Source organism: Melozone crissalis, unplaced genomic scaffold, assembly GCF_028551555.1.
Source record: "Melozone crissalis strain CALT ecotype California unplaced genomic scaffold, PUWL_Pcris_2 ptg000026l_1, whole genome shotgun sequence".
In the NCBI taxonomy this organism is placed as follows: Eukaryota; Metazoa; Chordata; class Aves; order Passeriformes; family Passerellidae; genus Melozone; species Melozone crissalis.
Window position 1 is genome coordinate 10224851 of NW_026535804.1, and position 27918 is coordinate 10252768.

The following is a 27918-nucleotide window of genomic DNA, read 5'->3' on the forward strand; positions in this document are numbered from 1 at the left end:
TAAGGTTATACAAAGATGCACAAGTATTACACAAAACATAATTGAAACAATTTAATGTAGCTACAAAATGTCTGTGATAACTGAACAGGTTACACTGACCAAGATTACCAGATATCCACAAAAGCTTTGTTGGAAAATTACTCCTAAAGTCTCCTTAAGAAATATTAACTAATAGCTGCAATTAATAAAAAAAGTAAGCAATGCAGACACTTACTTGATAGCAATTTTCTGTAATTTGCATTAGTATTTCCTGGCAGTTTGGGCATAAACCTGTGGACATGGGTTTTACTAATCCAGCTCCAGCCACCATATCCTGTTACTCTATATTCCTCTCCTTTTTGCTTCCAAACCTGTAAATATTAAAAAAAACCCCCAATATTAATGATACTATTTGCTGCATTATTAATGTTTATAGGAGCTTTTAAATCCACCTGTATCCTTGTTTCAACAAATGTAGAGCAAAGAACTACTCCAACAAAAGTAGTTAATATCTACTGTAGGGGAATATAGAGGTTTTTATAGTAGTTCCCATTGTATTGTTACACCTTTCAAAGGCTGGATTTTTTGGGGAGAGGGAGTGGGACAGGGACAGACACACAGACAAGATTCTAATAACCCCCTAGAACCTTCCATAAGGAAAGGCTGCATTTGCAGACCAGTATCTGTCACTCAGGCAGTGTCAATAAGAGCATGACACAGATCAAATTCAGTTCAGACCAAGATCATGCGCTTGAATACATGGCCATGGTTCCTATTTCCATGCAGGACTAACACAAGGACATGAACACTCTGTGTTTAAATGAAAACAGAAAGAGAGTCAGAAATTAACAGTTTCTGTGCTTTCTTTGTACTTCCCACAACAGAAACCCTCACCTGGTGTTTGACAGGAAATGTGTATTTCACCCATGTAGCTTGCTGCATTGTTTCTTCTTCTTCTTGCTTTCTCTCTTTTTTTTTCACTTTCTCCTTTTCTTCTCTTTCTATTGCTGTCATTCTGCGTAATCTAATCCATAGAGATTTAAGTGCATTTAAGTACAGGATTTTGCAAGCAAATATAAGATGTCAACAGCATCTAATACCCCTTTGAATAGGTTTAAATATCTGAAGTTAAGAGGAATGCTCACTATCAGGTTTTAGGTATTACTTGTAACAGGAACATCACTTTTTTTTGCTATTTCAGTGAGGCAAACACAGCTGGATGCAATTGTGTCTAACACTAGACACATTTATTTTCTGCTCCTATGACAAAATGAGAGACAAAACCCAGACTCCACTGAACTGAGAGTGTTGAAATTTGCTCTTCTACTCTCCCAGAGTTTTAGCAGTTTTGAGACTGTGGCTCAGATAAAACAGACACAGGAGCAATGACACTAAAAAAATATTGTCAAGGTTTTTCACTGTTTCTGTTTGAGAAAATACACTTCAAGTGCTGAACGACTATCTCAATTTAAACACAATTCTTACAGGCTTAGAGGAATTAGCAATTGCAAGCCAAAGTAAAATTCTCATATTCAACAATATTTTAATATTTATTAATTTTACCTCGTATGCCCCAAGGATTCCCTCCAGATGGGCAGCATGACAACTGGTTTGATTGCACACTCCAAAATAGCCAGTGCTAGTGCAAATTCTCTGGGTTTGCTGCACATCTGAACAGCCTTAATCCAATTAGACCTAAATTGGAAAAAAGAGAACAATCTGAAACATATACATGAACAAACATACCCTGCCATTTTAAGAAGACTACACGGTAGGATAAAAACTCCTGCAGTAATACTTAAATGTACAACCCTTTTAGCCTTCATCATAAACACATATTTTGTTTTATTATAGTGAAGCACGGTGCTTGGAAATCACAGATTTGAAAAAACAAAGACTATTGTTTATTACCACTCCTAGCAAAACCACAAGTAAAATATGAGAATATGTATTTCCATTGATTCATTTACCTGTGGGAAGCCCAATTAGGGTGAAGGAAGGATGCTGGGATATTGTTTTCCAGCTGAATAATGGTCAGCCTCAGGGTGGATATGGTGAGAACTTTGGAGCCATGCACAGACCCGTTCCACTTGAACTCTCCAGCTGGGGTCAGGCAGAATTTGTGTGAGAGGTGTCTCCTCTTGTCATGGTCCTCCCTGTGCTGGTGCTTGTTGAGAGCAAAGGAGTTGGTGGCATATTGGTTGTGATACACACGGTACTTCCCCTCCTGCCCCAGTTTGAAATAGTTGTTGATATTTCCTTTAATCACCACGTCCTTCTTGGTGTTCACTCGGGACACTTCCCCTTGGGAGTTCACCACCAGAACCTTATGAAAGAAATATTGGAAACTTTTCAGGGAATCTGTAAAGTAATTTCTTCTCTTATTTATGATTTATGCTTCAAATGTCTACATATAAAAGAATAAAAATACCCTGCACCAGTGTGTAGAAACAAGTAACTGTTTATCCAAACACCAATACATGTACTTCATCACTGCCTGTCCACAGAGTTAGGATATTCCCAGATCAAATTTAACATTAAAAAACATCATCCAGGCTTCTCAGACCAAACAGGAACCTGTTTTTCTGTTCTGATTGTGCCTATGGAGGGAGGGAGCTCTGGGAAAGCAGCTTCATTAAACACAGGTAAGGCCTCTGTGAACCCCCTCCTTGGTACATCAGAGAATTCAGACATGCAGCTTGGGAAACAAGGATCCTGGACTTTGAAAACATGGCATAGGTAACATCACTGGACTAATCTGTTTGTCAATAAATTCACTAAGTGTTAACTTTTATGGAAAAACAATTAACAAAAATAAAATTAATATACAAAATAATATGCAGACAATTAACGGCAAAAAAGTCCCAATGTTTGAGCATTTCCTTCCTGTAAAAACTGGGCTACTTAAAAAAACCAGAACCAAAACAACAAACAACCCAGTCACACAAAACAACTACACAAGGCACTGGGTCACTGCAATCACTCTGTGGAGAGCGCTCAAGATAGAAAAGGAGAGGGGAGAAAAAAGCTTCCTGTGATATTGCAATTTCACCATTTGCTAATTTATTATTACTGCCTTTTTTGAAGTACCTCCATTGCCTGAAAAAAAAAAACCTTTTTAAAACTTTTCAGTAAAATTTAGTACCCTTTAAAGAAATTAACGTTTTCCCAGAACATTTTTTGTCATTCTTTAAGTTTTCCAAGATGTGCACAAACCTCTCTGGTTTCTTTATATAACTTATTTGCTTCATTTGCTGCAGCAGCAACCTGCTGGCTTTTCATCTGGCTCAGTTTGCTATCTGGATTTCTCAATCTCGTGAGCATCCGTGTCGAGCCTGGTGTGCCCTTCCCTGCCCCTGGAGAATCACTTCTGTCACCATTGGATTTCTCTCCTGCCCAGGAATAAAAAAAGGCTTTTAAAACAAATTTAACATTTGGAAGTTTTCTACTGATGTATGGAATTTATAAAAAGAACAGAAAGTTTAGTGAAAACATGCATAAAATGAAAGTTGGAGATGTCATTATCCTTATCATTAATATAATTATCATCATCATTATTATTATTACCTAAATCCTCTGAAGCCTGGGATCCCCTCTCTGCATTTTCAGCATCATCAAGAGTTTTAATGGAGTCATTCTGGCCAGAGCCCAGCTCGCTGCCACTGCTGTTCTCAACATCTGCCTGTGGAGGGGCAGCAGAGCCACTGCTGGGGATCATCTGACCAGTTTCTTCTACAAAAGAACAACTTCAGTTTTAGTTTTTTCTTTTGAATTGGATCAATGAAACTTCTTAAAGTTTTCATCAAAAAAAAATGCAGATGAACATGTTTTGTTGGATTGGAGAGAAAACACATAGAAAATATTAATTCCCCTCAGAGCACTGTGTCCATTAAAGTTTGGGTTTTTTTCTGTTTCAAGCAGTTTTAACTTCTACATCTCTGAAGAACTGAAATTCATATCTCTACTTAAAATACATTTGTATTTCATCCAAGAATTTTTTTTTCTCTAGATGCACACACAGATAACCCTGAGACCATTCTGCATTTAGAATTCATAAAATTTGCTCTTCCTGAAGCATCTGATTTTCTCTTTTAATTTTCTTTAGCTGCTCCTCAGAGCACACACCTTTCAATTTCCCTTGTTTTCCAATTAGCCTTTGGTTTTCTCTTCCTCAGCACCTTCATTCTCAGGAATCCCACAGATTTCTGTTCCATTGGCACCACTCTAAATATCAGCCCACTTAAAATATCATCCCCTTCCTGATGTGATGGATCTTGATGTGGCTTCAAATGGGTTCCTGGTCCTCAGCTGTCCTTGTCACTGTCTTGACAGCTCTGAACCTTGTTGTCACCTCACCTGTTGTGCTGCCCCAGCAGGAATTTTGGACTAAATATCACTGAACTGCAGCCACCTCAAAATAAATCCCTGCACCCTCCCAGAAGGAACGAGCCCCCATCCCTGAAACAGCAAAGCCAGCAATGTCTCCTGGGCTCAGTGCCAGAGGGAGACAGCTCAGCTGTTTCAAATCTACCAGATCTGCCTGGTTCTAGAATTCTTCCAAAGCATCAGGGATTCTGATGTTGATAAGAAGAGTGACAGAACAAAACTTGTTTTTTGTGAAATATTCACTCCTAGCAGAAGGATGGACCAGATAAATATTCTGCAATTCTTAGAGGATCCCTAATCTGAATGCATCCTGATTTCTGACTGTGCTAAATGGGGGACCACCACTGTTTAATCCACCTCCCTTTTTGCAACGAGGAGAAATGGATCTGTTTCCATGGCTGCTGTTTGGAGGAGAGTGGAAGCACCCAAAGCAGACTCTTAATAAAGATTAATATCCAAATTCAATTTAACAAGGATGGTAACAGAAATTCTCATCTATCTCTGCATTTTACTCATATTTCCCATCTCTTTTGGAGATAACTGCCTCACTGATCCTGGTTCAGTATCTCTCTCTGACAGTCTCAAAATGAATTTCATAGTAAGAACATAAACATTGCTGTGAATATAGTGAATTAGACATGAGGAAAAACCTTCACACACACTTTCCTACCATAAAAGAGCCCATGAATATACAACTCACACAGAAGCTTTGGAAGAAGAAAAGTACTTGTGAAACCATAATAAATAATGATAAATATATAAGTGAATCTTTAAAATAAAATACAAACCCATAAAGGTGTCTGAAACAAAATTATACTCTGTATCTTTTCCATTAAATCTTTACACAGTTATTTTAACTTTAAAAGGGAATAAAAAAATAGGAGAACTGGCAAAAATATTTGGTCATGTATCAAAAATATATGGCTTTTGTCTCGTACATCAGGACATTTTCTGTACTTAAAAAGTGTATTATGAGGCTTGCAGATTACAGATCAATCTTAGCTTTCATTTTGTCCTCTTGTTCAGAAAAGTTTATTACAAGGTTTGGATGCATTGACTTTCATAAGTTGAAAAGCTGCAGACTGTGACTGCATGAAGAACTGTTTCTGTAGGAGAGAAAACATTTACTACCCCCTTTTAAAACATAACACACCAAGTATGTTCACATCACACATGTTCAGATTTTAAGAACTGAGAATAAAACTGAAAAGAAAATCCTGATAATTTTAATGGTGATCAGCTGTTTAGAACAACATTTGGTTATGTAGTAAATCCTGTAATAGATTATAATTCTAAATTTAATATAAAGTAATTCTAGAATAGTACACTCATGCTTCATGTTACACCTTATCAACTCCCACTTATTCCTAAAGCAAGTTTGTCTGATTTTAAATAGTGTATATTATTACCTTTGAGTCACTGACATGGCAGAACAAAACATGTTAAAATACAATAACTCTTGTGCTTATAATTCTGAAACCTGTTTAAAATTTCCAGCATGATAACTTTAATCTTGACATTTCAGTGCAATGGTTTATTCTCATGAATGAAAACATTTTGTTAGTAATTTATACAGTAAATGAGAGGTTAAAATAATAAACAAGCCAGCAGCAAATTAGATTTGAAATAAACTTTGAGAAGATGCTAACAATCATTACGGATCACTATGGAAAAATAAAATATAGAGAAAACAGAAAATAAAAAGCTTAGCCATAGTTGTCTTTGGAAGGCATGGATACAAATGCTAATGTCATGGAGGACCACAAATTTCAAGCACTAGTTGCAAGAAAATTAACTTTGAAATGTTAATAATGACAACGTAGCAGTAAAGGATGGCACTGCAAGCAAACAGCATGAGTGACATTTGCTGGGAATGGTTTTAGTGGACAAATCAGAGAGAAAAACAGATTCCCCAAATTACAGAGGCATTGGTAACAGTGCCTTCTGTACCTGAGAGTTCCAGAGGGAGCTCTGATGCCACCTTCTTCTCTGCCACGTTGTTGCTATCAAGGGTTTCTGACTGACACCCCACTGCGTCCTTCCCTTCAGAGCAACTATTCTCTGCTGCAGGAGGGTTTGTGGTGCTGTCATCAGGGCTGCAGGTCACACAGTTACTTTTATCCCCAACGACTGTTGCCTCTACAGTAAAACGCACAACAAAACTTTAGGGATGTTCTTTATTATGCCTTAGGATGTCATTTGGCATCATCCATAGAAAGCAACTTCAGCAGCTTTGTTCGATAATGCTGAAAAACAGCAAGCTTTTTCCCTTCCTTTTTTGGCTATGAGAAGGTATTGTCTCAGAATCAAAGAACAAACCAATTGTGAGTAGGAAAAAGTTAAAAATTGTGGCTTACTACAAACATGCTGATCACAACCTGTAAGTGCTACCTCAAGGCAGGGTATCTAGGAGCCAGCTGTATAGAAGTAGGAAAGTTGGTGAAATTATTTAACAAGAACAATTCCAACAAAGCACAAAGGAACTGACAAATATCACCTATTATAGAAATATCTTGGAGAATCATACAAAGAAAGTATTGCATCAACACTTAAATAAATGGGGGGTTCACTTCACTTAAATGGAGCTGTTAAAGCACAGTCAGTTTCTTTACCTTCTGTTTTCTCTTTTTCCACATCTTGCTCACTCTGTGTTTCCTCAATTTTATCTTGGTCTCCAGATTCTTCCTTGTCTCTCTCAGCATCTGTCTGGTCATTATCAACGTCACTTTTGGCCTTTTCTGCTTCCTCATCTCCTGTGTTTTTATCTTCCACTATTTCTCCTTTTCTTGCTCTGATAATGTCCAAAATTTCATCTACAATATAAAGCATGTTGTCAACATGAAACAACAAACCACCTACAGAGCCACGGAGCACAAATAACATGACATAAATCCTGCTTCTGATGTAAGATAAACTAGATTTGATTCAAAGTGCAGCATCTATTCTCATTACACCAAATATTCCTACCATTTGCTGCAGAAAGGAAAGATTTGTTGCTGCCCCTTGCTTTGTTTGTAAGGTCTTCTGTCACATCCATGTGCCGATGAACTTCCTCACGCATCTCGTCCAGGGTTTTGCATAGGTCAGCCTCCCAGTAATCCTTGTCCAGGCATTCAATTAACTCTGCCAGCTGGATCTTGGTGCTGTAGTACCAGATTTTCTTATCCTTCTCACTTTCTGAATCTTCCTCTCTGTAGGAGTGTTTAAAAAATACTGATTTTAAAATACCTGGATAAATGACAAAAATTGCTATCGCCTGCTATCTGCAGAGTACTATGAAATGTCAATACCTGAGTGAGAATAAATAAATCACATTGCTCATATGCACCCAGTTTAATATCAATATTCCTTTCTTGTTTCCTTCCCTTTCTTCATCCCCTCAGTTCTCATGACAACTTCCTCAGGAAAGCTTTGAAGTCTCCTTAAAACTCGTTTGTCCAGTCTGACAACAAGGTTTATTCTTATTATATTTACTATTTCTTTAACCAGTAATTTACTACTAAGTCTGAAACAATTTGTAAGTCCAGAATCCATAATGGTAGTTTCTGGCAGTGTATTCAGGAAAAAACATAGTCAGAAAATTCAAAGTATAGAATGTCACACTCATAAAATATTTTATATTGGCATCCTACAGCATCCACCTGTGAGAGCACCAGGAAGGGATGAGTCACAGCACAATCCCTTTGAAAAGATCAAGGGATTTCCACATTTTTAATCTGCAGTACTCCACAAGTCCAGAATTCCTGGTGCCAACAGCACCTCAGCAGGGCCACAGACCCAGGGGAGCCCCATCAATACCTCAGGTAACTCCAGACTCTCCTGGAGCCTGCAGGGCACAGGGAGGATGCTCCAAGTGGTTCTGCAGCTGCTGGGTTTCAGCTCAGCTTGGTCCATCCTGGGGGCAGCAGCAGCCAGAGCCAGGCTGGCATGAGCCAGAACCAGGCTGAGAGGAGCCAGACCCAGAATGGGATGAGCCAGACCCAGGCTGGCACGAGCCAGATCCAGAATGGGATGAGCCAGACCCAGAATGGGATGAGCCAGACCCAGGCTGGCACGAGCCAGATCCAGAATGGGATGAGCCAGACCCAGAATGGGATGAGCCAGACCCAGGCTGGCACGAGCCAGATCCAGAATGGGATGAGCCAGAGATCCAGGCTGGCACGAGCCAGACCCAGAATGGGATGAGCCAGATCCAGGCTGGCACAAGCCAGATCCAGAATGGCAAGAGTCAGATCCAGAATGGGATGAGCCAGAGATCCAGGCTGGCACGAGCCAGATCAAGGCTGGCACGAGCCAGATCCAGGCTGGCACGAGCCCATCATTTCCACAGCACATCCCAGTGTTTCCCACACCATGTGGGTGCCACTGACTGGCCCCCACCTGGGCAGAGGAACTGAACTCCTGCTGCCCTGGCACCCCCTGTGCCAGCACTGCAGGCTCACTGAGAGCCCCAACCCAGGGTGCTGACAGCAATGGGAAGCTGCCTGTAAATCTCAAACCTCTGCCCCTGTGGGGTTTGCTGCAGGTTCCTCTCTACTGGGTCCCTTCCTGTGGCTCACACATTAAAAATGGCACAAATTGGCTTCAGGGACTCAGAAAGACAAACAACCTTAAGGCAACTTGATCCTTGTTCTACTGCCTCCCAGTCTGTATTTGTGAAACAATTAATAAATTACTCAAACAGAACACTACTGAAATAAGGTGGTTGTGAAGTTAATAGAGGCAGTGTTACACAAAATTCAACCACTAACTTGTCACAACCACTATTACAGAACAGACTGTAGGTTTTGATGATAGAACCTAGTGTTTTGCAAAGAAACTTTTATCTCTGTTGTAAAGGCCTTTGCTCATGAAGAGCAACTAATTCTGCTTTATCCATTTATTCCTCTAAACTGCCAACATTCCATTAGTTTTAACCACACCAACCTGTTAAGTTTGACAAGTTTTCTCAGAAAACAGCTCATTTCAGAAAGACCATCATGTACAACACACCAAAATGTAACAGCTGAACACTGACAATCATTTAAATCTATAGAATATTCTAGGCCTGTAAACTTCCATGTTAAAGAAAAATGACTGTTTAAACCATGTTTCCTCTAAACCAAAAATTATTTACTAACAACAATAGGAATGAGAGCACTTTCATTACTGGTGGTGAACAAAAGCCACAGAAGAGGAAGATAAAGGCAAACGCCCAAAAACCAAGATGAAGGGGGAGATGAGAATGCAAGAATGGGGCTTTACACAGTGAGAGGAAATAAAAGGATGAAATAAAATGCTTAACTAAAAAGGACAGGGAATGGGTGCCCTCTGAGCTTTGCCTGGCAAGTGGCCAAGGGAAATGGCAAGTGCAAGACCCTGCAGAGCAGCAGTTGTGAGGCTGCTGTGCTCCTGGCAAACATGACTGTAGAATGTGATGCTGGTATTACTCTGTTTCTTAACTGACCAAAAAGGGAACTTGAATCTTTCATTTTGATCCCTTCTGTTGTGGCTGTTACAGGATTATTTGCTAGAGAGATAATGCCATTTATACATCCTCTTATATGACCTAGATATGCAACAATATAAATGCTTTATATAAAATGAGAGACACTTTGGCTGGAAAAGACCTTTGAGACCAAGTCTGACAATAAATTCCATGAGGAAAGGCTGTGCCTGCATCCATCTGCCAGACAAGCATCTTGTACACATTGCTTCTATTTTCATGGTGGCCATCCAAGTGTTTTCTTATTTTCATGTTTCTCCCCCCACTCAGCAAATCTGAGACTGCTCCAGCTGCACTAATGCAGCCAGGGTGAGTCTCCCTGGCTCCCAAGCAGCATCTGGCTTTTCCCTTCCCATCAGTTCTTTCTATTCTAGGTTTGCAAGGTTCCATTGGACTGAAAAGCAATGAACTGCTGTTTCCAGTTTCCCTGGATAACTCAAGGAAAAGCCTTCAGCACCAGTAAAGCTTTGCTGTATTGCAGGCCAGTAAACCCCAGGCTCAGTGTGCAGAGCTGAGACATCAAACCACCAAGAGCATTCTGCAGAAAGCACCTGGAGCTGATCCCTCCATGTGGGATTTGAGTCCTGCCCATTAAAGAACTGCTCAGATAATATTCTAGAAACAGACATGAAGTTATCCAAGAGTATTTTAATACCCTTCTACTTCACTTATATGAGGGTTTGAGCACAAAGTTTGTTTTGATCTGAAGACTATCACAACTTTAATAAGAGAATTTCAGGAATTGAAGAGTTTTCTCTGGAAAAAGCACAGACAGAATGTGAAATGGCACAAACTGGTTGGTCTGTGTGCTTACACAGAGCTCATCTCTGGCCAGACTTCTTTCCAAGACTCAGATGTGTGCCAGGGGAAGACTTGGAGCACACAGCAGGAATCATTCCATGCAATCCATTCTGGCCAACTTAGATAAGGCTTAAATTAACAATTATATAATTCCAGCTAACTTTCCCTTAACACCCTCCTGTGTTTACTAAAGGGACACGACTTTTACCCTCTGAGGAAATCAGAGGGGCTGCCATAAAAAGCTGGAATATCCAAGGCTGACAAGGAGCAGCTCCCAGCGTTGTTCTCAGGCAGTCCAGGCAGATTTGCCAGCTTGGTGCTGGACAGGGGGACTCAGCTGAGTCACACACAATGTGTGAGGCCAAGGAGGAGAAAAGAATCACATGATTATTTCCTACCTCTTTCAGCCTCCTTGCCTGCCAGGAACTATTCACTGGCAGGCTGCAGAGACAAGTTTAAAGACTGATAAAAGACATAGAAGATAATCAAAACTTTCAAGTAAGGTGATAACAAAATATTTAGCACTAAGTAGCAGATACTTCCTGAATTCCATGATGATACAGTTGGAAACTGAAGAATTCAGGAAATTGTTTAAAGCAATCAATTCAAATGAAGATCCAAACCCTTGTTAATTAACTAGAGAAAATAGAGGAGGACCCCCTAAGAACATAAACAGCATGACAAATCTTGCAAACAAAAAAAGCTGAAACTGCTTTCGACTGTTGAGGAAGATCCACACAACTGAGGAATAACAATGTGTGTCCTATTTCTGCTATCAAAATGAAAGCCAAACAGTGTTTCATTATCTGTTTTCACAGATAATTGATAAATCCAAAGCATCTCAATATTTCTATAAAGATAAACTTGTTAAAACACTGCAGCACTTTAGAAGGACAATGCAAGTCAAAGTCCCAAATTTCCTGAGTTAATAACTTGCAGAAATAATCTTCACAAGTAAAACAAATGCAATTGACCCAGAGGCATCCTCCTCAATTTGTAAACAGCTTGAAACAAAAACGTCAGGAATTAATTTGTTCTTGGCCTGTTTTTTGTTTTAATTTTGTTGATATTTGTTCATGAGGAGACTCCTTCAGTGTCCACTTTTCCACCTCTGTAAAACAGAAGAAGTGGAAAAGAGAAACAAAACCACAATGATGGGCTTAAAGAAGGCAAGTGATGGAGATGAAGTATCAGGGAACAAGCCTACAAAACCCTTTAAAAGGTAGGAGAACCAGCAGTAGGTTGGATTTATGACATTTAAAGGGGAAGAGGGGAGAAGAAGTACAAAGCTCTGAAAACCCTTTTGAGAAACAAAACCACCAAGAACTTAAGATTTCAGTTCCCTAATCCTCCTGGGCAGGATTTCAAATTGGTATTTGTGCAGATTATTTTTAGATCTTTTAGTTTCCTCTTATACATTTCATCACATGGCATTGGGGAATATATTCTATTCATTTTAATAAAGTTGATATGATAATATAATTTCATGGATCTCAGGTTTTAGCATTTGGCAGTTATCCCTTAAATTACCCTCCAGTTATCCAAGATCTCAGGTGTGGTTTGATCCTGTTTAGTGTGCATATATATAAATAAATAAGTAAATAAATAAGTCAATATATGCAAAAAAGTTGGGTTTGCAATACAGCATGCTTACTGAATTTAAAAACTGAAAGTACAGAGTTTAATGTCTATGTGAGTTATTAAAGTTGCATTTCCCTGGAATTAAGTTGTGTACTATTTTGACCCCTTATGATTTAATTTGCCCACAGGACACCTAAAAGGAATGCAAAATATTGTTTTTTAAAAACTCAACACATTTAACTTTTGAAGATGTGTCTCGTAAGTGCAGTTAAAATTACTACCAATGTGCTAGAAAGAAACAACTCTCACATGTGCAGATTTCAAAGGATCACGAAGCACCTGCATGATTCATTTTAGTTTGAAGTTTGTTGAAGTATTGCCTGTATCAAAACCTTCTGAACATGAAATACTCTACTTCACTGGGAAAAAAAACCATTGTTTCACAGATCAGGTTTGGTTAAAAATAATTACCTATCTGCCTACATACAGGGAGGAAACAAAGTCTGCCCATTTAGCTCAAAATCAGCTCCTGAGTGATCTGGATTTTCTAATGTTAATTCCCAGATCTCTGCCAGTACAGGAGAGCAGTGAAGACAAATCCATCTTTGGAACAACCTTTTCCTTGAGAGTTTGAGGAGGAAGATACAAAACCAAGGCAGAGGTAACCCTAAGCTATTAAAGCACAAGGAACTAGAGCAAAAATAATCCCAGTTATGTGTCCTTCACAACCAAGCTTTTTGTGAAAATCCAAATTTCAACACATTTTCTGAAAACAAAAGGTAGGAAATTCAGTAGGAAGCAATGGAATAATTGGATATCAAGAGCTCCAGGTGCCCATCCCATCCTGGTGAACCACCTGAGTGATCCACCCCTCACTGTGCAGCATGGGACTGAGAAGAAACATGGAGCAGATATATAGGGAAAAATAGAGAAGAGTATAAAAGATTCCCTGCATCCTTTGAAAGGTTACTTGGCATTACTGTGACATTTATAACCCAGAGAAACGAAAAAGATCAAACATGGACTCTTTTTTTACAAGTATGAAAGACGAACACAGGAAACAGAGCAGAGATAATTAATACTCAAAGCATCAGCTGACAATACCCCAGAGAAACAGCCCCACATTTTAAAGGAATACCATGAGCCCTCAGAAGTGTCTTCTCTGCAAGATGTAACACCATCAGCAGACCTCACAGTCCCTTTTAAACACGCTGGCTGCTATCTTAACATTCACTGGAACCTGCTTTGTATGAAATTCTGTTAAGGTACCCAGCTGTGGTTTATTTTCTCTGTAACACTGAATGGAAACTGTGTTTCTGTGTTTTCAGAGCTCTGCTAAAATCTCTATTTCGCCTAATTTAACAATAGCACTAACTTCACTTAAATACTGTTTCTTCTCCATTATGAGAACAATTAGCTAAGAACAGTCTTTTATGAGAAAAGCAATCTTTAGCCATTTTTCTGTGAAAAATTATTTTCAGATTCAACTTTTCAGGTAAAATCCAGGGCACAATGCCCTCACTAGCAAGGGTTTGATTCCTATTAATATTTTGAGGTACATTTGTATCTTGAGACCGACCAGTAACAGGAAATTGTGTGAAACACACACAGGACCTCCCTCCAAGACAGGCACTACTTTCTATGGTGACTTTCTCTGCACTACAGAACAACGTTCAATGCAACACTTTCAGCATTTCTAGTAACAATGAATCCCTCTGAGCATCTCTGAAAGTTTCAGCTTCAAAGGCAGAGCATCAAACTGGCACCAGCACCTGGCAGCCAAACACTGCTTAAGCAGGTGACAGACCACAGACAGTGTCCTACACACTCTGTGATCATAAAGGCAATCAAACTTCTCTTCAGTAACTTCTACAAGAAACTGGGGAGTCCTCATTAATATTCCCTTTCTTTGCCTCACATTCATGTGTTTTAGGCACATTAATATTAAGCCTGAGGTCCTGTTTTTATGTACAGATTATGAGAATATTAATTTGGGATAAATATGGATTATTTACATGGTCTTTAGCAATATTACAAAACAGCAAGCCTTATCTAAAGAAAGAGCAATTTTAAGATGACACAGCAATTTAAATGAAGTATTAAACACACAGTGTAATTGCTCAGAGAGGATGCAGTGCTTGGCTCACTCACATGATGATCCTCCTGTTCAGGAACCAGTATTTCCGCCGGTGCCGGTCGTAGCCGATGGGCTCGTGGCGGATGTAGGGTTTGTTTTTTTGGATTTCAGCCACACAGTCAGTCACCCCGGGCACCTGGTGTGCCACACAGACCTCACACTGCCACTCGTCCTCGGGCACCTCCTCCAGGGGCGGCTTCACACACTCCAGGTGGTACACGGCCGAGCAGGTCTCACAGCAGAGCAAATCCCCGAGTTTGTGACAAACCCTACAATGATCATCATACTGAATAACCCCTTCTGACATCAACTCCTCACGTGCAATGTTTGTGGTAAGGAACTGATCCACTAAGAACTGCAGAACTTTGATTTTATTCTCTACTGGTCCATAAGGATAGTCCTCTGTCTCTTGGTAAGGAAGAACATGATGGTATTCCTTGTCACTCTCACAATATACCCGCAGAACCTCTGGCCACGTCATCCCATCTATGAAATACAAAGTGGAATTAACGCTATCTTTGAGGTCAGCAGGTCCAAAGGTAGTATTTGAAGTGTCTTCTTCACGTAAAACTGCTTTTAACAGCACTATGTGCATCTCTGCCATGAGTGTGCACTGCTCTTGACTTACCAGAGCAGCACAGAAGTCCTCAAAACGAAAAGGAGAGAGGCGCAAAACAGTGCCAAAGTTCCTCAGTACCTCATAGATGGCAATAACATTCATTATATGCTCACTAGGCACCATTAAGTCCTCTGAGGATTTAGGAAACTCCAAGGGTGGGATATCTTTTTCTTCCAATATTGGAGAACGAGGACGATGTGCTCTCTGTCTTCTCCTACCTGGAATAAGAAACAACAGTAAGAATTTTGCTGCTCACAGGTCAATGTGTTTGAACATCTGTCATCAATCATTGTGTTAACATTCTGAATTAATGCAAATTAAGGCTTCACAAGCTTCACAGTTACATAAACGTGTTAACTCAGCTAATCATCTCATACTTTAACTAACAGTATGAAAATAAAACACAAGATATCTGAAGTTTTGCTTTAGACACATACAGGAATTGCATTTCCCACACAATACACATCTACTGAAGCTTTAACACGATATCTGGAAAGGTAATTGTTTAAACTACTTAAAAAGAAAGACATTTCCTGCAGCCAAAATAATAATTTTTCTCATTCTTATTCAACATGACTAGTTTAAACCTGAAACATCACACTCCAAACAGATATTTTGTATTAAATGCTTGCAAGTTATTCTCCTATCCAGCAAGGGCATCCAGAAAAGCTCATTTCAAGCAGATGTCATAGAACATCAATCTAAACCAAATTAAAATACAAAAGAGAACCTAAAGCACGTTGCCCACTGCTTTCTAACTAGAATATGTCTCCTGACTACCAACAAACCAAAACCAGAAAGTAAATGTGATATTTTATGAAAAGATTTCAAAAATTCTCAATTTCTCAAAACAAACAACCAGCTCCCCAATCCACCCTCATGCTTCAATAAAACAAGAGCCATATCCACAGAATGAGGAGGCAAAATTACAGAAGGATGAAGTTTACCAATAAAAACTAATCTAAAGAGCTGTTTTACTACCTAAAAGAAAAGACACTGAGCATAATTAATTCAGTCTCAGATGTCAATTCAGATAAGATGCTACATTTCCTTCCCTTGGATTCCACTATCCTTGAAGCCAAGCAGAAGGAAAAATAAAAGAGGAACATTTTTTAAAATGACACTACCTGAGAGGTGAAATATTTTAAACTTCTATCAAAATAACCAACTACATGCAACTATTTCTCAGCTATCAGTTAAAAGTTTTAGATGCACTCATTAAGTTTATTTCCCTTTCTAGAAAAAAACAAGTTGAGAAAATCTCATAAACCATCATCTAGGTTTAATCCAAGAACTGAGATGAAAATGGGTTTTAGGTCCTCTTACTAAGCAGACTAAGATTCTGGTCAACAACTAAATTCCAAAATTATCCATTGTCCATAGACAAGTGGCAGCAGGATGTATTTTATGCACAGAGAAAATCCAAAGAAAAACTGCAGCTATCCACAGCAGCCATTTCCCACACACACTTCACTAAAATGGGACATCTATTAAACTTTGTGTGTTCTGACACTGAAGAGTGACACAACCAATAGTCTGGAATTTTAAGATTCACATTCATAATTTCTTAACCATGTTCTGCAGATAACATTCCCCCCCAAAAACTGGTTCAAGGAAATGAAGAGATAAAGTGCTTTGCAGTCAGCTTGGATGTTACCATTAAATGGAAATGGTTCTCTGTGGCATTTGTTCAACCCACCCTACTCCATTCAATACTCCCAGAAATACAGAAAATAAGTCTAACTGCTAAGGCAGATCCTGCTGAATCTGAAACACCTTCATTAAAATATTAATGCATTGAAAAGGGAAAAAAAAAAAGAAAGAAAGAAAAGCCACCTCTAAGAAACATCTTAATGCACAACAAATGATTCCAGAAAAATAAATCAACCCCTGGACTGGTATGGCAAGAAGGCACCAGACACAGCTTTCCCTTTTCAGTGTTAAAGAATGAAATCTTGTACAACAAATTACACACCCAAACAATATAGAAGATAACTGCAAGATATTTCCATTACAGAAGTAACAGGTCAACCTCATCTGTGGACAAAAATAACTTTCCAAGTTTGAGTTCTGACTGTGGAAAGTGAAGGAATGTTTCTATGAGTGTCTTCCAACATGCCTCTGCACTAATCAGTGGAAAATGTTTAATCATGGCAAACACACAAAGACAAAGCAGTTTCACAGCCAGGCACAAAGCAAGTGTTCTCTAGATTCAACTCAACTTTTCTACCAACATGATCCCATAAGCCACAGCTGATTTAATTAAAGCACCCCAAAAGCAAAAGAAGCCATGCCCACACAATAAACCTGAAGTTTATTGAAGTTTCCTTCAACACTGCAGTCCTGGCCATGCAGGACACCAGCACAGAACAGATACTCTGAAATCCCTGATGGCCCTCACACAGTGCAAGCATCACAAAAGGCAGCAGAGACATCAACCAGGATTCCTTCTGGAGCAGAAAAATGTGTCTGTCACACAGCAATGCCATGAAACAGCCCTTCAAGAAAGAGCAGCAAGGACATTAACCCTGCTTTGCCTCAACTAATGAGAAGTGACAAATCCCCCCAGTAATTTTAGCCAAAGATAAAACAGAGTGAAGGACCACTGCTGGAAGAAAATGGACTCCAAACACCAATTTTGCTGATGTCTCTTTACCATGAGATAAGCATGGGATGGAATCACAGAATCAGTGAAGTTGGAAACATCTCCAGGATCAAGCCCCACCACCATCTCCTCAAGTTTCACATCCACACATCCCAGAACACCTCCAGGGGTGTGACCTACACCAGTTTCCTGAGCATCCAGTGCTTTACAACCCTTCAGCAAAACAAAGTTTCCTCATATGTAATCTAAACATCCACTGGTGCAATTTAAAGACACTTGTGGATCTGTCACATGAACGTAATAGGGGAATAAAAAAAGAACTTTAAAACAAGGCATTCCTAATATGTTCTGAAAAAGTTAATCTCTAACACTTCCTCTTACAAAGGAAGCACATTGGTGCTATTACAGATCTAGGAGAAATGTGTTATCAGGATATAAATGTGTCATAATAACATAATAAAGAATTGTACTTTGGCGCAAGCTCAACACAACCTGTGGCTGCATTAGTCACACCATTCCATCTCCTACTTAAAGCAATTTGTGAATTTTCTTGTTTGTTTTGGTATAAAGAGCAGAAATTTCAAAAGCAATAATAAAACAGACAATAGGAGAAGCAGAGTGGGTTAGAAAATGTGTGCTTCATTTGTGTTAGGCCTCAGTTGCAGCACATTTTGATATTGTGCACCTCAACACTCCCCAACCACACTGCAAACCACACACCACAGCTCAAGAGCTCAAATAATTTCTGTTTTTGGACACTGAACTGCTCTGAACAATTCTCAACTAAATATAAACTGGTTTGCAGAGCTAAAAAAGGCAAGTATTCAAAGATGCAGAATATTTTAGAAAGAAACTGTATTTTTCTCGAATAACTTGATGGCACAGCATTTAAAATCTTTCTATGCTGGCTTTTTTTTCTTTCCAATTTCACTTTCAATTTGTTATTAATATTCTCTGTACTGGGGATGAAGAGAATGTGAAGCTGAGAAGAGAGTCACAAAGTGTGATTTGGATATTCAGAAATTCCCAGCAATTTGTGCTCCAATGTATTACTGCCTAATACATCAACTGTGATCTCAAGAAACATTCAGATACCTTTAAAATAAAACCTCAAAAGCCCAAACCAACAAAGCCAAGCAATCTAATAATCTCCAGTGAGAAGGACGGACATTCTCTGCCAAGGTGCCCATAAATCTTGAAGCATTGCAAGTGGCTGCTGTACTGGAATTAAAAGTGCAGGTCAGTGGAATATATAATGATGTCAAAGTGCTACAAGTCTTTTTTTTAAGCTGAAATGTTGCTATTTCACTGCTGATTTTTCAGTGTGCTGACAACCCACACAGCTCACCCTGCTTTGGAGCAGCTCCACCTCCTGTGTGAGGGTTTTTGAAGGCCACAGTCCATGTTTACCCTACTGTGCCTCATAAACACAAAAGAAAATCCCTCAAACGTTGAAAAATGCAATAAACACACACAATTTTTCAAGCTCTTCACTTTCAAAGACAATCTTCTTTTTCATGAGGCAAGTGGGCCAATATTTAAATTCAACATTTAGCGACAGACACAAAAACCCCACAGCCCCACAAAGAACTCTGGCCACTTCAAACACTTTCGTTTAAATTATTTAAGAAATACTAGGATTTGACAACCTTTTTTTTTTTAAACTTGTTGTCATTTGTCAAGGATTTGGGCCCCCACAGGGAAATTTTGTTTCAAATAGAAATTGCTTTGTTTAACCCCAAAACCACCAAGGGATTGCAGAGCAGGTGCACTGGCAGGTTACTTCTCCTTCAAGCACCACCACCTGACTGACCAGACTTTAAACAGAATTTTCATGTAACTATTCTAAATTCTAGAAATCTACTCTCAATTTACCCACACTGAAGTTTCCCAAAACATACTCAAGTTTTATTATATGCAAATGAGATACTCTGAGATAGTTTCTGCATGTTAACCAAGCCTCTGAATCAAATTTCACCTCCAAGTTTGAGGCAGCACAAAGGCAGAAAATGTCCACTTCTACACCACTCAAATTCCACAGCTTTATTTGGTGGAAAAAAATTGATTTGCCAATTGCCTCCTGCTGCCACAGCTGGAATATTGACAGGATCCAGATCCCCTAGAGTGTCTGAGCTTTATATTTCTATCTGGCACATTCTTTTAAATGGCAAATCCTTCACTGTGTCTCCCCAAGTGCTGGAGCAGTCTGCAGTGGTTACCTGTCCCTATTTTGAATTCTCTAGTTGAAGAGCTGCCTGTAATTAAGATTAAAGAGTAAACAATTCTATTTCCATGGCACATTATAATTATCAGATACTGATAATTATAGTCTACACTTAGAATAATCTACTAAAATAATTTCTATTACAAATATTTAAGCAAACACACTAATGATATTTGAAATAAAACAAAGTTACTCGAGTAACACTCTAAACACCCAAAATCAGAATTTACTTTAAAAACCTAAACCTTGCTTTATTTTTTTAATTTGCATCTACTCAACCTACTTGGTTCAAATGCTGACCCTTTCAGAATTCAGACATGAAAAGGAGTTTAAAAGGACCAAAAACTTTGTCACTACTTTCCTTCACAGACTGAAAGAAGAAAAGAGAAAGCCATATCTACTCTTTACCACAGGAGAATAGAGAATTTAAAACTACTTTAACCACCCTTAACACATCTGCTGGTTTATAAAAACAGAGTATCTGAATTAACTACAGACATCAGTGTCCAGGACACAGTTTCATGCTCTTCAGCTTTAGTTGTATTCAATCACCTTACACATGTAGGCCAACAAAAATCACAAAAATCCAGTTTTGCCTTGTCTCATTGACATTAAATATTCCTCCCTTCCAGCAAACACAGCCTTTCAGCCCAACATTTCAGGTTCTGGACTGGTGGATGGATGTCCTTCAGAACAAATATCCTGCCAGAATCACTGTCTTGTTTAAACAGGGACAGAGTGGTGGCCTAAAAAATAAATACTGGTTCCAGTCTCTCTTGATTTGGAAGTTCACAGCTGGTCTCATTTCACTTGTCTCAGAACTTTCCTTTCCCCATCATTTCCCAGCACTTTTGGGCTCTCCAGCCCAGAGCTGCTGCTCACAGCTGCCATGGAGAGGATCAGCTTGGAAAGAGCACTGGGGAGGGAAAAGAGACCAAGGAGTTTCAGGTACTTCAGCAACCTCTCACAGGAGGGGGGAAAATACAGAACAAACCCCTCCAGTCACACTCCACTAACTGACCACAGAGAGGACTTTCAATTTTCCCCAAAAAAAGATTAAAATTTTGGCTTCAAGTTCCACTAGCCAAGTCAAACCACAGAACTCTTAGATGAAAGTCCATCTTTAGTAAAGGAGAACTGGGCTGGTTTTGTTTTCCAGATTGTGAGTCACTGCAAAAACTCCTCAACATAAAGACCAGCTGCCAGTTATATACAATGTCCTGGAGCAGAGCACTCCTCAGAGAAGATGCCCTCTCCTACATTTTCCTTCCTTCTGGAAACTTTGCCCTTTTCCTGCCCTCAAACTCCCTCCTATTTTTGTTTGGTTTTAACAAACACTCACTGGCTGTCCCATGTTATTGCTTTGCAGCAGGCACGTTCCAAATGGGCCTGTACAGCAACACAGGAGGTTTTGTTAGATATCACTGAGAAAACTGGAAACAGTTCATGACAATGTGTAAGAAAACCTTTTTTTGGTGTTCTTTCTTTCGTTTTACAGCAGAATGCAGAAACTGGATAGAGCTGAATGTTTGCCACAGCAATATCCAAACTGGTTCTTTAATTAAAAGTCAACCTCTTGGGAGAACGTTTGTTCAGCTTCCACCAAAGAAAAAACAGCAATAAAATGAATGAGTTCAACATAAAATAAGAATATATTATGAAAAGTAGTGCCAAAATAGAAAAATCTAAATATTTTTCTTGGGATGGGCTGAAATTAAAGGCTTTGACTTTCACAAAACAGTTTCTTCCCTTTTAAAAATGCCAACATGATAATCATGTTTCTAATATTCACAGTCAAACAGTCTCTTCCAGAACAATTTTCTAAGAGAATAAGATGCATCTGTAACTACTTGTAGGTGCAGCTCCAATTTGAATATTACTCTGAAGTAATCACACCTAACCCAAATTTATTTATTTAGTCTGGAGAAAAGAAAAATCCAGCCATAAATAAAACTTAAAAACTAAACAAGCATTAAAAGTGAGGCATTCCAAGCACCAAAAAAAGCTTTGGAAGTTGAAAAACAAATTTAAAAAATCATTGGTGATTAGACTAGATCCTGAGTGGACTCACATCACACAAATTCCCACACATGTTCCCAAGTTGAGTTTGATTCCTGCCTTCCCTTGTACAAAAGTAGCTCTTTATGTTCTTTTAAACTGTAAAACTTTTGACTGCTTCCTTTTTAGTTTGCACACCTGTCAGCATGCACTTTTAAATCAAACCAGGGTTCTCAACTGATTTCACTTTAAAGAATTTAATTTCCCAACATTATGGCCATGAGCACTCCCCCAGGAGCCAGGAATACAAACCCCCCCTGGTCTATGGAATCATTTCAACGTTTGGAGAACAAATGCAAATGCAGCACAAGCAGCAGGTGAGAGAAGGACTGAGAGTGAGGAACAACCCTTTAGTGCCTAGAACCCAGGCAAAGAAAAAAAACAACAAAACCACAGGTAGCACAAGCAAAATGATTCTCAGGAACAGCTAGACAATCTCTCGGGACACACTCAGATAAGCTGTAACAAATTTAAGAAGTTAGTGAGCCCTGAGAGCCAGCCCCAACCCACTAAAATCCACATTTATTCACCTTACACCTGTCCCATGCAACACAATGAGCACTGACAGAATTTTACTGCAGATCTACAGAAAAAGTTTGCCCAATAAAGTCATTGCAGCACATTATCTCTTACAACACTCATACTTCGATCAGGGCGAGGTATTTGCTGCTCAGAGCTCCTGAGATGACTGACAAAGCTCTCCTCAGATAAGCTGCCAATTTACAAGTCAATGCAGCAGGATCAGCCCCAGATTTACTCCTTTGGCCTTCTACACAATTTCTTTGTCTCCTACATTTTCCAAGACTGGCATGAGGAACCAGTGATCCTTCCCTCCAGAGCACAAATCAAAGTGCAGATCAGTAAGTGGTAAAATAAGAGCACACCAGGGTGAATTTAGAGAACAGGGTACCCCAGGTGAGATGTTTGGGAGGATGTTAAATCTTCTCCCATGGCACACAAAGGAGGCTGCCTATCTCAATGTTGTATCTTGGTGTTTCCACTTAGACAATTCTTCAGGAGCATGAAAACATGTTCAGATAAAAAATTACTACAGACACACCAAATGCAGCACCTGGTTCCCAGCTAAACTCTCTCACTCTGAAGATAAAAGCACACTGGGAAGTAACTGGTTAACTGAAGCAATGGTCAATCCCTGCAAATGCTCAGACAAGCCAAATCCAACTAAAAGTATTATTTATTGTATTTTAAGATAAATATTGTGGGTATTTTTGTTTGACAGACTGATGATCTCAGCTGAAATCTAGATGTATAGCTCTTCCTAAAACTAGTTTTCTGATGAATAAAAATCAATAAACAAAAAATGAAGCACTTCTAGGCATCCCCATTAAACCCTTCTCTTAAAATTCTGCAACATATGAAAAATACTTAGTAACCATAATGCAACAGTGACAAGCCTCAAGTGGAATTCACATTGGACAGGGAATGGCAAAAATGTTTAGTGATACAAGTTATACAGGATACCTGTCCCAGCAGTTCCTCCACCTTCTGGGGTGAGATGGAAGGGACATCACACATACAAAATCCCTCCACCAAAAGTATATCCAGTAGAATAAAAAGAAATAATTGTTATCCACACAGTATGTTTTTATTGTACCATGACTAAGTGGTATATTAGGTATTTTATCTTTTCTAAGATTCCACTTCTTTAAATAGTTTAATTATATTATTTTATATTATAATAATATTAATTTATTAGCATATTATAGTAGAAAGTACTCCTACATCTAAGTTCAAGATAAATCATAAGCTTCCCACCAGAGCAAAAACCTGAAGTTTTCTTGGCCAGAAACATTGCTCTGTGATCTTTTAATTCATTGTTATATGTAAGTTAGAAAAAACTGCAGCAAGTCCATCCCCCATCTAAGCAGGATGTGATTTATGTGTAAAAGCTTGGCTGGCAGCAGAGTTTGACTGGGATGGCAATTATTCAACAGCCAGCTCTCAAAAACTCTTCAGCCCCTCAGAGTACATCCTGGAAGTGGTTGGAGGGTAAGGGGAGAGGACTGTTCATCATCTCTTGGGTAAAAATTCTGTCAGGAGCCCGTCCAAGCCAAGGGAGGAGACGCTCCTTGGAGCCTTGCTCCCAGCACAGGAGCTCTGTCACTGTTACACTCTGCCTGGCTGCAAGACAAGGATGTGAAATAACCTCTATAACACAGGACTATGAAATAACCCCTGTATGTAACACAGGGCTAGGAAATAACCTCTATATCTAACACAGGGCTATGAAATAACCCTCCAGTATCCAAATACAGGGCTATGAAATAACCCTTCTGTACCTGAACACAGGGATATGAAATAACCTCTATATCCAACACAGGGCTATGAAATAACTCCCCTGTATCCAAATACAGGGCTATGAAATAACCCCTGTATGGAACACAGGGCTATGAAATAACCCCTGTATGTAACATAGGGCTATGAAATAACCCCAGTTTCTAAACACTATGAAATAACCCCCCTGTATATGAACCCAGGGCTAGGAAATAACCTCAGTATCTAACACAGGGCTATGAAATAACCCCTGTATGTAACACAGGGCTATGAAATAACACACATAGGGCTATGAAATAACCCCCCCTGTACCTGAACACAGGGCTAGGAAATAACCCCCCAGTATCCAAACACAGGGCTATGAAATAACCCCTGTACCTGAACACAACTGAGCACCAACCCCGCCTCAGGGAGCACCTGGAGCCCCTGGAGGAACACGGGAGACACAACTGCAGCCCTGCCCTGCTCTGCCCTGTCAGACACAGAGATCCCAATGAGACAAACCCTGCCCTGCTGCCAGTGCTGCTCTGAGGGCCAGCATCTCCTGCTGGATTATGCCAGGAGTGAGATTTCCATCGGTGCCACTGGGATTTCAGACTCCCATCAGTGCCACTGGGATTTCAGACTCCCATCAGTGGCACTGGGATTTCAGATTTCCATCAGTGCCTCTGGGATTTCAGACTCCCATCAGTGGCACTGGGATTTCAGATTTCCATCAGTGCCACTGGGATTTCAGATTTCCATGAATGCCACTGGGATTTCAGACTCCCATCAGTGCCACTGGGATTTCAGATTCCCATCAGTGGCACTGGGATTTCAGATTTCCATGAATGCCACTGGGATTTCAGACTCCCATCAGTGCCACTGGGATTTCAGACTCCCATCAGTGGCACTGGGATTTCAGACTCCCATCAGTGCCACTGGGATTTCAGACTCCCATCAGTGGCACTGGGATTTCAGACTCCCATCAGTGCCACCCTGGCTCCCAGAGCAGGTGTTTGTCCAGGAGGAGCTGCCTGAATGAAAACTTTGGGCAAGAGTGTATCCAGGAGGGAGGGAGACCTCTAGGCAAACACTGAACTAATGAGAACCAATTGCCAAAATAACAACACAAACGTTTTAACTCTCGGTAGAGAGCAAAAGCACCTAAGGATTAAAATGCTTACACTTACACTTCTCTTAATAAAGTTAAGTTATCCTGACCAAGTGAGAAATAAACATATAAATTATCAAAATAGTTTCTGATACACCTGAATACCACATAAAACCTGTCTATGCTTGTACAACAATGCACAGAGAGCTATCTTCTGATTTGCCAAAACACTTAGCACATTTGAAAAATGGCATACACCCATTCTCTGCAGAACTCATTTTAAACCTGGATGCTCATGTAAAAAATATTATCCTGACCTAGCCAGTTAAAATCATAAAAATATTATTTCCCTGACATAAGCACGCCCAAAAAAGTAATAAAAATGAAAGTTATCACAACTAAGAAGAAAATGGAGAGTTAAAAGTCAAGAGAGTATTTTAGAGCTTTACTTCTGTGAAGGCAGATCTCAATCTTTATCCAAAAAATTTCAATTTGATTGCAGGACATTCCTGCAACAGGTAAACCAACATCTTCTAAAAATTATCTCTAAATAAATTTAATACCGTATGTACTTATTTTGATTCATTTAGGCTCTGAAGCATATGGATATAAGTTAAAAAAAAATATATAGAAAAACCTATAGAGCTTTTTAAAGTACTATTATGAAGTCACGGAATGAGCTGATATCATTAACTGACCAAAATAAAAACAAATTACACATTTAGCAGCCAGTACTTCCCCCTTTTAAAAAGTCATCAGCTAACTACTCGGAACTACATTCCTTTTTTAATTAAGATGCAATGCATTCACACCAACAACCTGTTCCTCTCCCCTTCCAAAGTGGCCAAATACTGGAACAACAGCAGTGTCTGCCATCCTGCAGCCCAAATTACCTATAAGTTGAACTACTCTCCTGGTTCAGAGACTTAAAAAAAAAAAGAAGAAAAGAAAAATAAAATAAAATATTCTAAGCTCGAATTCTATTCTGGAACAAGTTCAAATAAATCCAAAGTGCTTAAGTTCAAATAAAAGAATATTTGAAGCTTGGTGAATGAACCAATTAAGGACAAACAGAAATGCAGGCCTTAAAAAATCCCAATTTTTCCATTAGAATGAAAAAAAATAATCACAATTATGTTTAATGAATTTTAACCCCAACATGAGTTTTAAAGGTTGCCATACCTTAAGATAAACGCAGCGTTTAAATGCAAGACCTCTGACTCAACCTCCACCTTTTAATCTTTGTGTTGAACTCCAGCTAGGTTTACATCCTTGCAATGAGGCCCTGTGCACTTTTCCCCAAACTATAACAATGCAATCTCCATTTTGAACAATGCACCTCATTTCCCTCCTTGGAAAGCTACTTTTGTCTTAAAGCCAGTAAATGCTGGATCCAGTTATAGCTCTGACCTCAAGAGCCTGAAAATTCTCGGTGTTTATAGTTTTTTGGTTTTTTAAGCCACTTCAACTCACATGCGCTTCCTTTCCTTTCAACATCAAGATGTATTTGCAAGCACAAGCCAGCCTTTCCTGTACTTAATTGAAAAGACCTCTTTGCAAGGCATGCCTCTCGTTTCCCTTGCTTTTAAATTTAAAGCGAATGCCCCGCAACACTTCTGACATTGTTTGCAACACGTCCTGGTGGATCGCGCGTTTCTGCGGTCGCCAGGTTCCCCATGAAATTTGCAGAGCATCCCCTTGTTCCAGCAAGTGCCGCCCGCCCTCCCCGCTGCTCTCCGTGCATCCGAGCATCCTCCGATGCTCCCCGCGTCCCCGGGGCTGCCAGTGGTTATTTGCATCCCCTCTCCCTGGGAGTGCTTGCGGGCATCCCTCACATCCTCGCATGGGAGTGCGGAGCGTATTTGCCAACCTAGAGGGAGCATGTGGGGTGCCCTCGACTTGTTTGAGTTCGCCCACGGACTCTCTACCTGGGGTGCTGCTGTAGGTGCTGTGGCTCCTGAAGCTGCTCTCAGTGCAATAACTGGCATCGTCTTCATCCTCCATCTCTTCGGGGTAGTCAGAGTCGTCGTCGTCCTCTTCCTCCATTATCTCCTCCTCTTCTTCCTCCTCGGAGTCCTGGTTATCCTCGGGGTCTCCCTCCTCCTCCTCCTCGGACACCATGCTCTCCTCCTCCTCCTCTTCGCTCTCATGATCGTCGTACACCACTTTGCTGATGCTCCTCCTGGACGAGGCAGCCCTGCCTTGGCTGTTGCAGCTGCCTCCTGCGCCTCCTCCTCCCCCTGCTCCTGCCGCCCCGGCCCTGCCCCTGCCCTTACCGCCGCTGCCTCCCCCACCGGGGGTGCTGCTGCCGCCGCCGCCCGCCTTCCTCTTGCCGCCCCCCCTGGGCGAGGCGGCGGCGGCGGGCGACGAGGCCTGGGCAGCGCCGGCTCCCTTCTGCTTGGGCCCCGCCGTCTCCGCCTGGGCCGCGGCCGCCCACCTGCCGCGGCTGCTGCCGCGCTGTCGGGAGCGCAGCCCGCCGATGGGGCCTGCCGGGGCCGGGGCGCTCGCCGGAGCGGCGGCCGCCGCCGGCTGCTGCTGCTTGGGCGGCCTGCCGCGCCGGCCCCGCATCGCTGGGCGCTGGCCGAGGGGGAAGGGAGGGGAAGGGCGGCTCGGGAGGGCGCTCGGAGTCCGGACAGGCGGCTACGGGCAAGCTCC

The 27918-nt window shown here is 40.4% G+C and overlaps 1 protein-coding gene across 7 annotated transcripts in view; it reads right to left on the bottom strand.

Moving 5' to 3' along the window:
- BPTF (bromodomain PHD finger transcription factor) overlaps positions 1 to 27831 on the bottom strand; it is a 54169-nt gene extending 26338 nt beyond the window's left edge. For 4 of the 7 annotated variants that reach the window (XM_054278603.1, XM_054278601.1, XM_054278600.1 and 1 more), the window contains exons 1-11: positions 27192 to 27457; positions 14384 to 15206; positions 7333 to 7556; positions 6978 to 7178; positions 6316 to 6504; positions 3547 to 3711; positions 3196 to 3371; positions 1950 to 2305; positions 1543 to 1674; positions 874 to 1003; positions 215 to 350 (exon numbers count right to left, since the gene is read on the bottom strand). In XM_054278603.1, coding sequence (XP_054134578.1) covers positions 215 to 350; positions 874 to 1003; positions 1543 to 1674; positions 1950 to 2305; positions 3196 to 3371; positions 3547 to 3711; positions 6316 to 6504; positions 6978 to 7178; positions 7333 to 7556; positions 14384 to 15206; positions 27192 to 27384 — 2725 coding nt within the window. In that variant the 5' untranslated portion in view covers positions 27385 to 27457. Of the gene's footprint in view, positions 1 to 214; positions 351 to 873; positions 1004 to 1542; positions 1675 to 1949; positions 2306 to 3195; positions 3372 to 3546; positions 3712 to 6315; positions 6505 to 6977; positions 7179 to 7332; positions 7557 to 14383; positions 15207 to 27191 lie in introns of all 7 variants that reach the window. The other 3 variants (XM_054278598.1, XM_054278597.1, XM_054278596.1) reach the window with 1 other exon arrangement.
- Between the last annotated feature and the right edge of the window lie 87 nt (positions 27832 to 27918).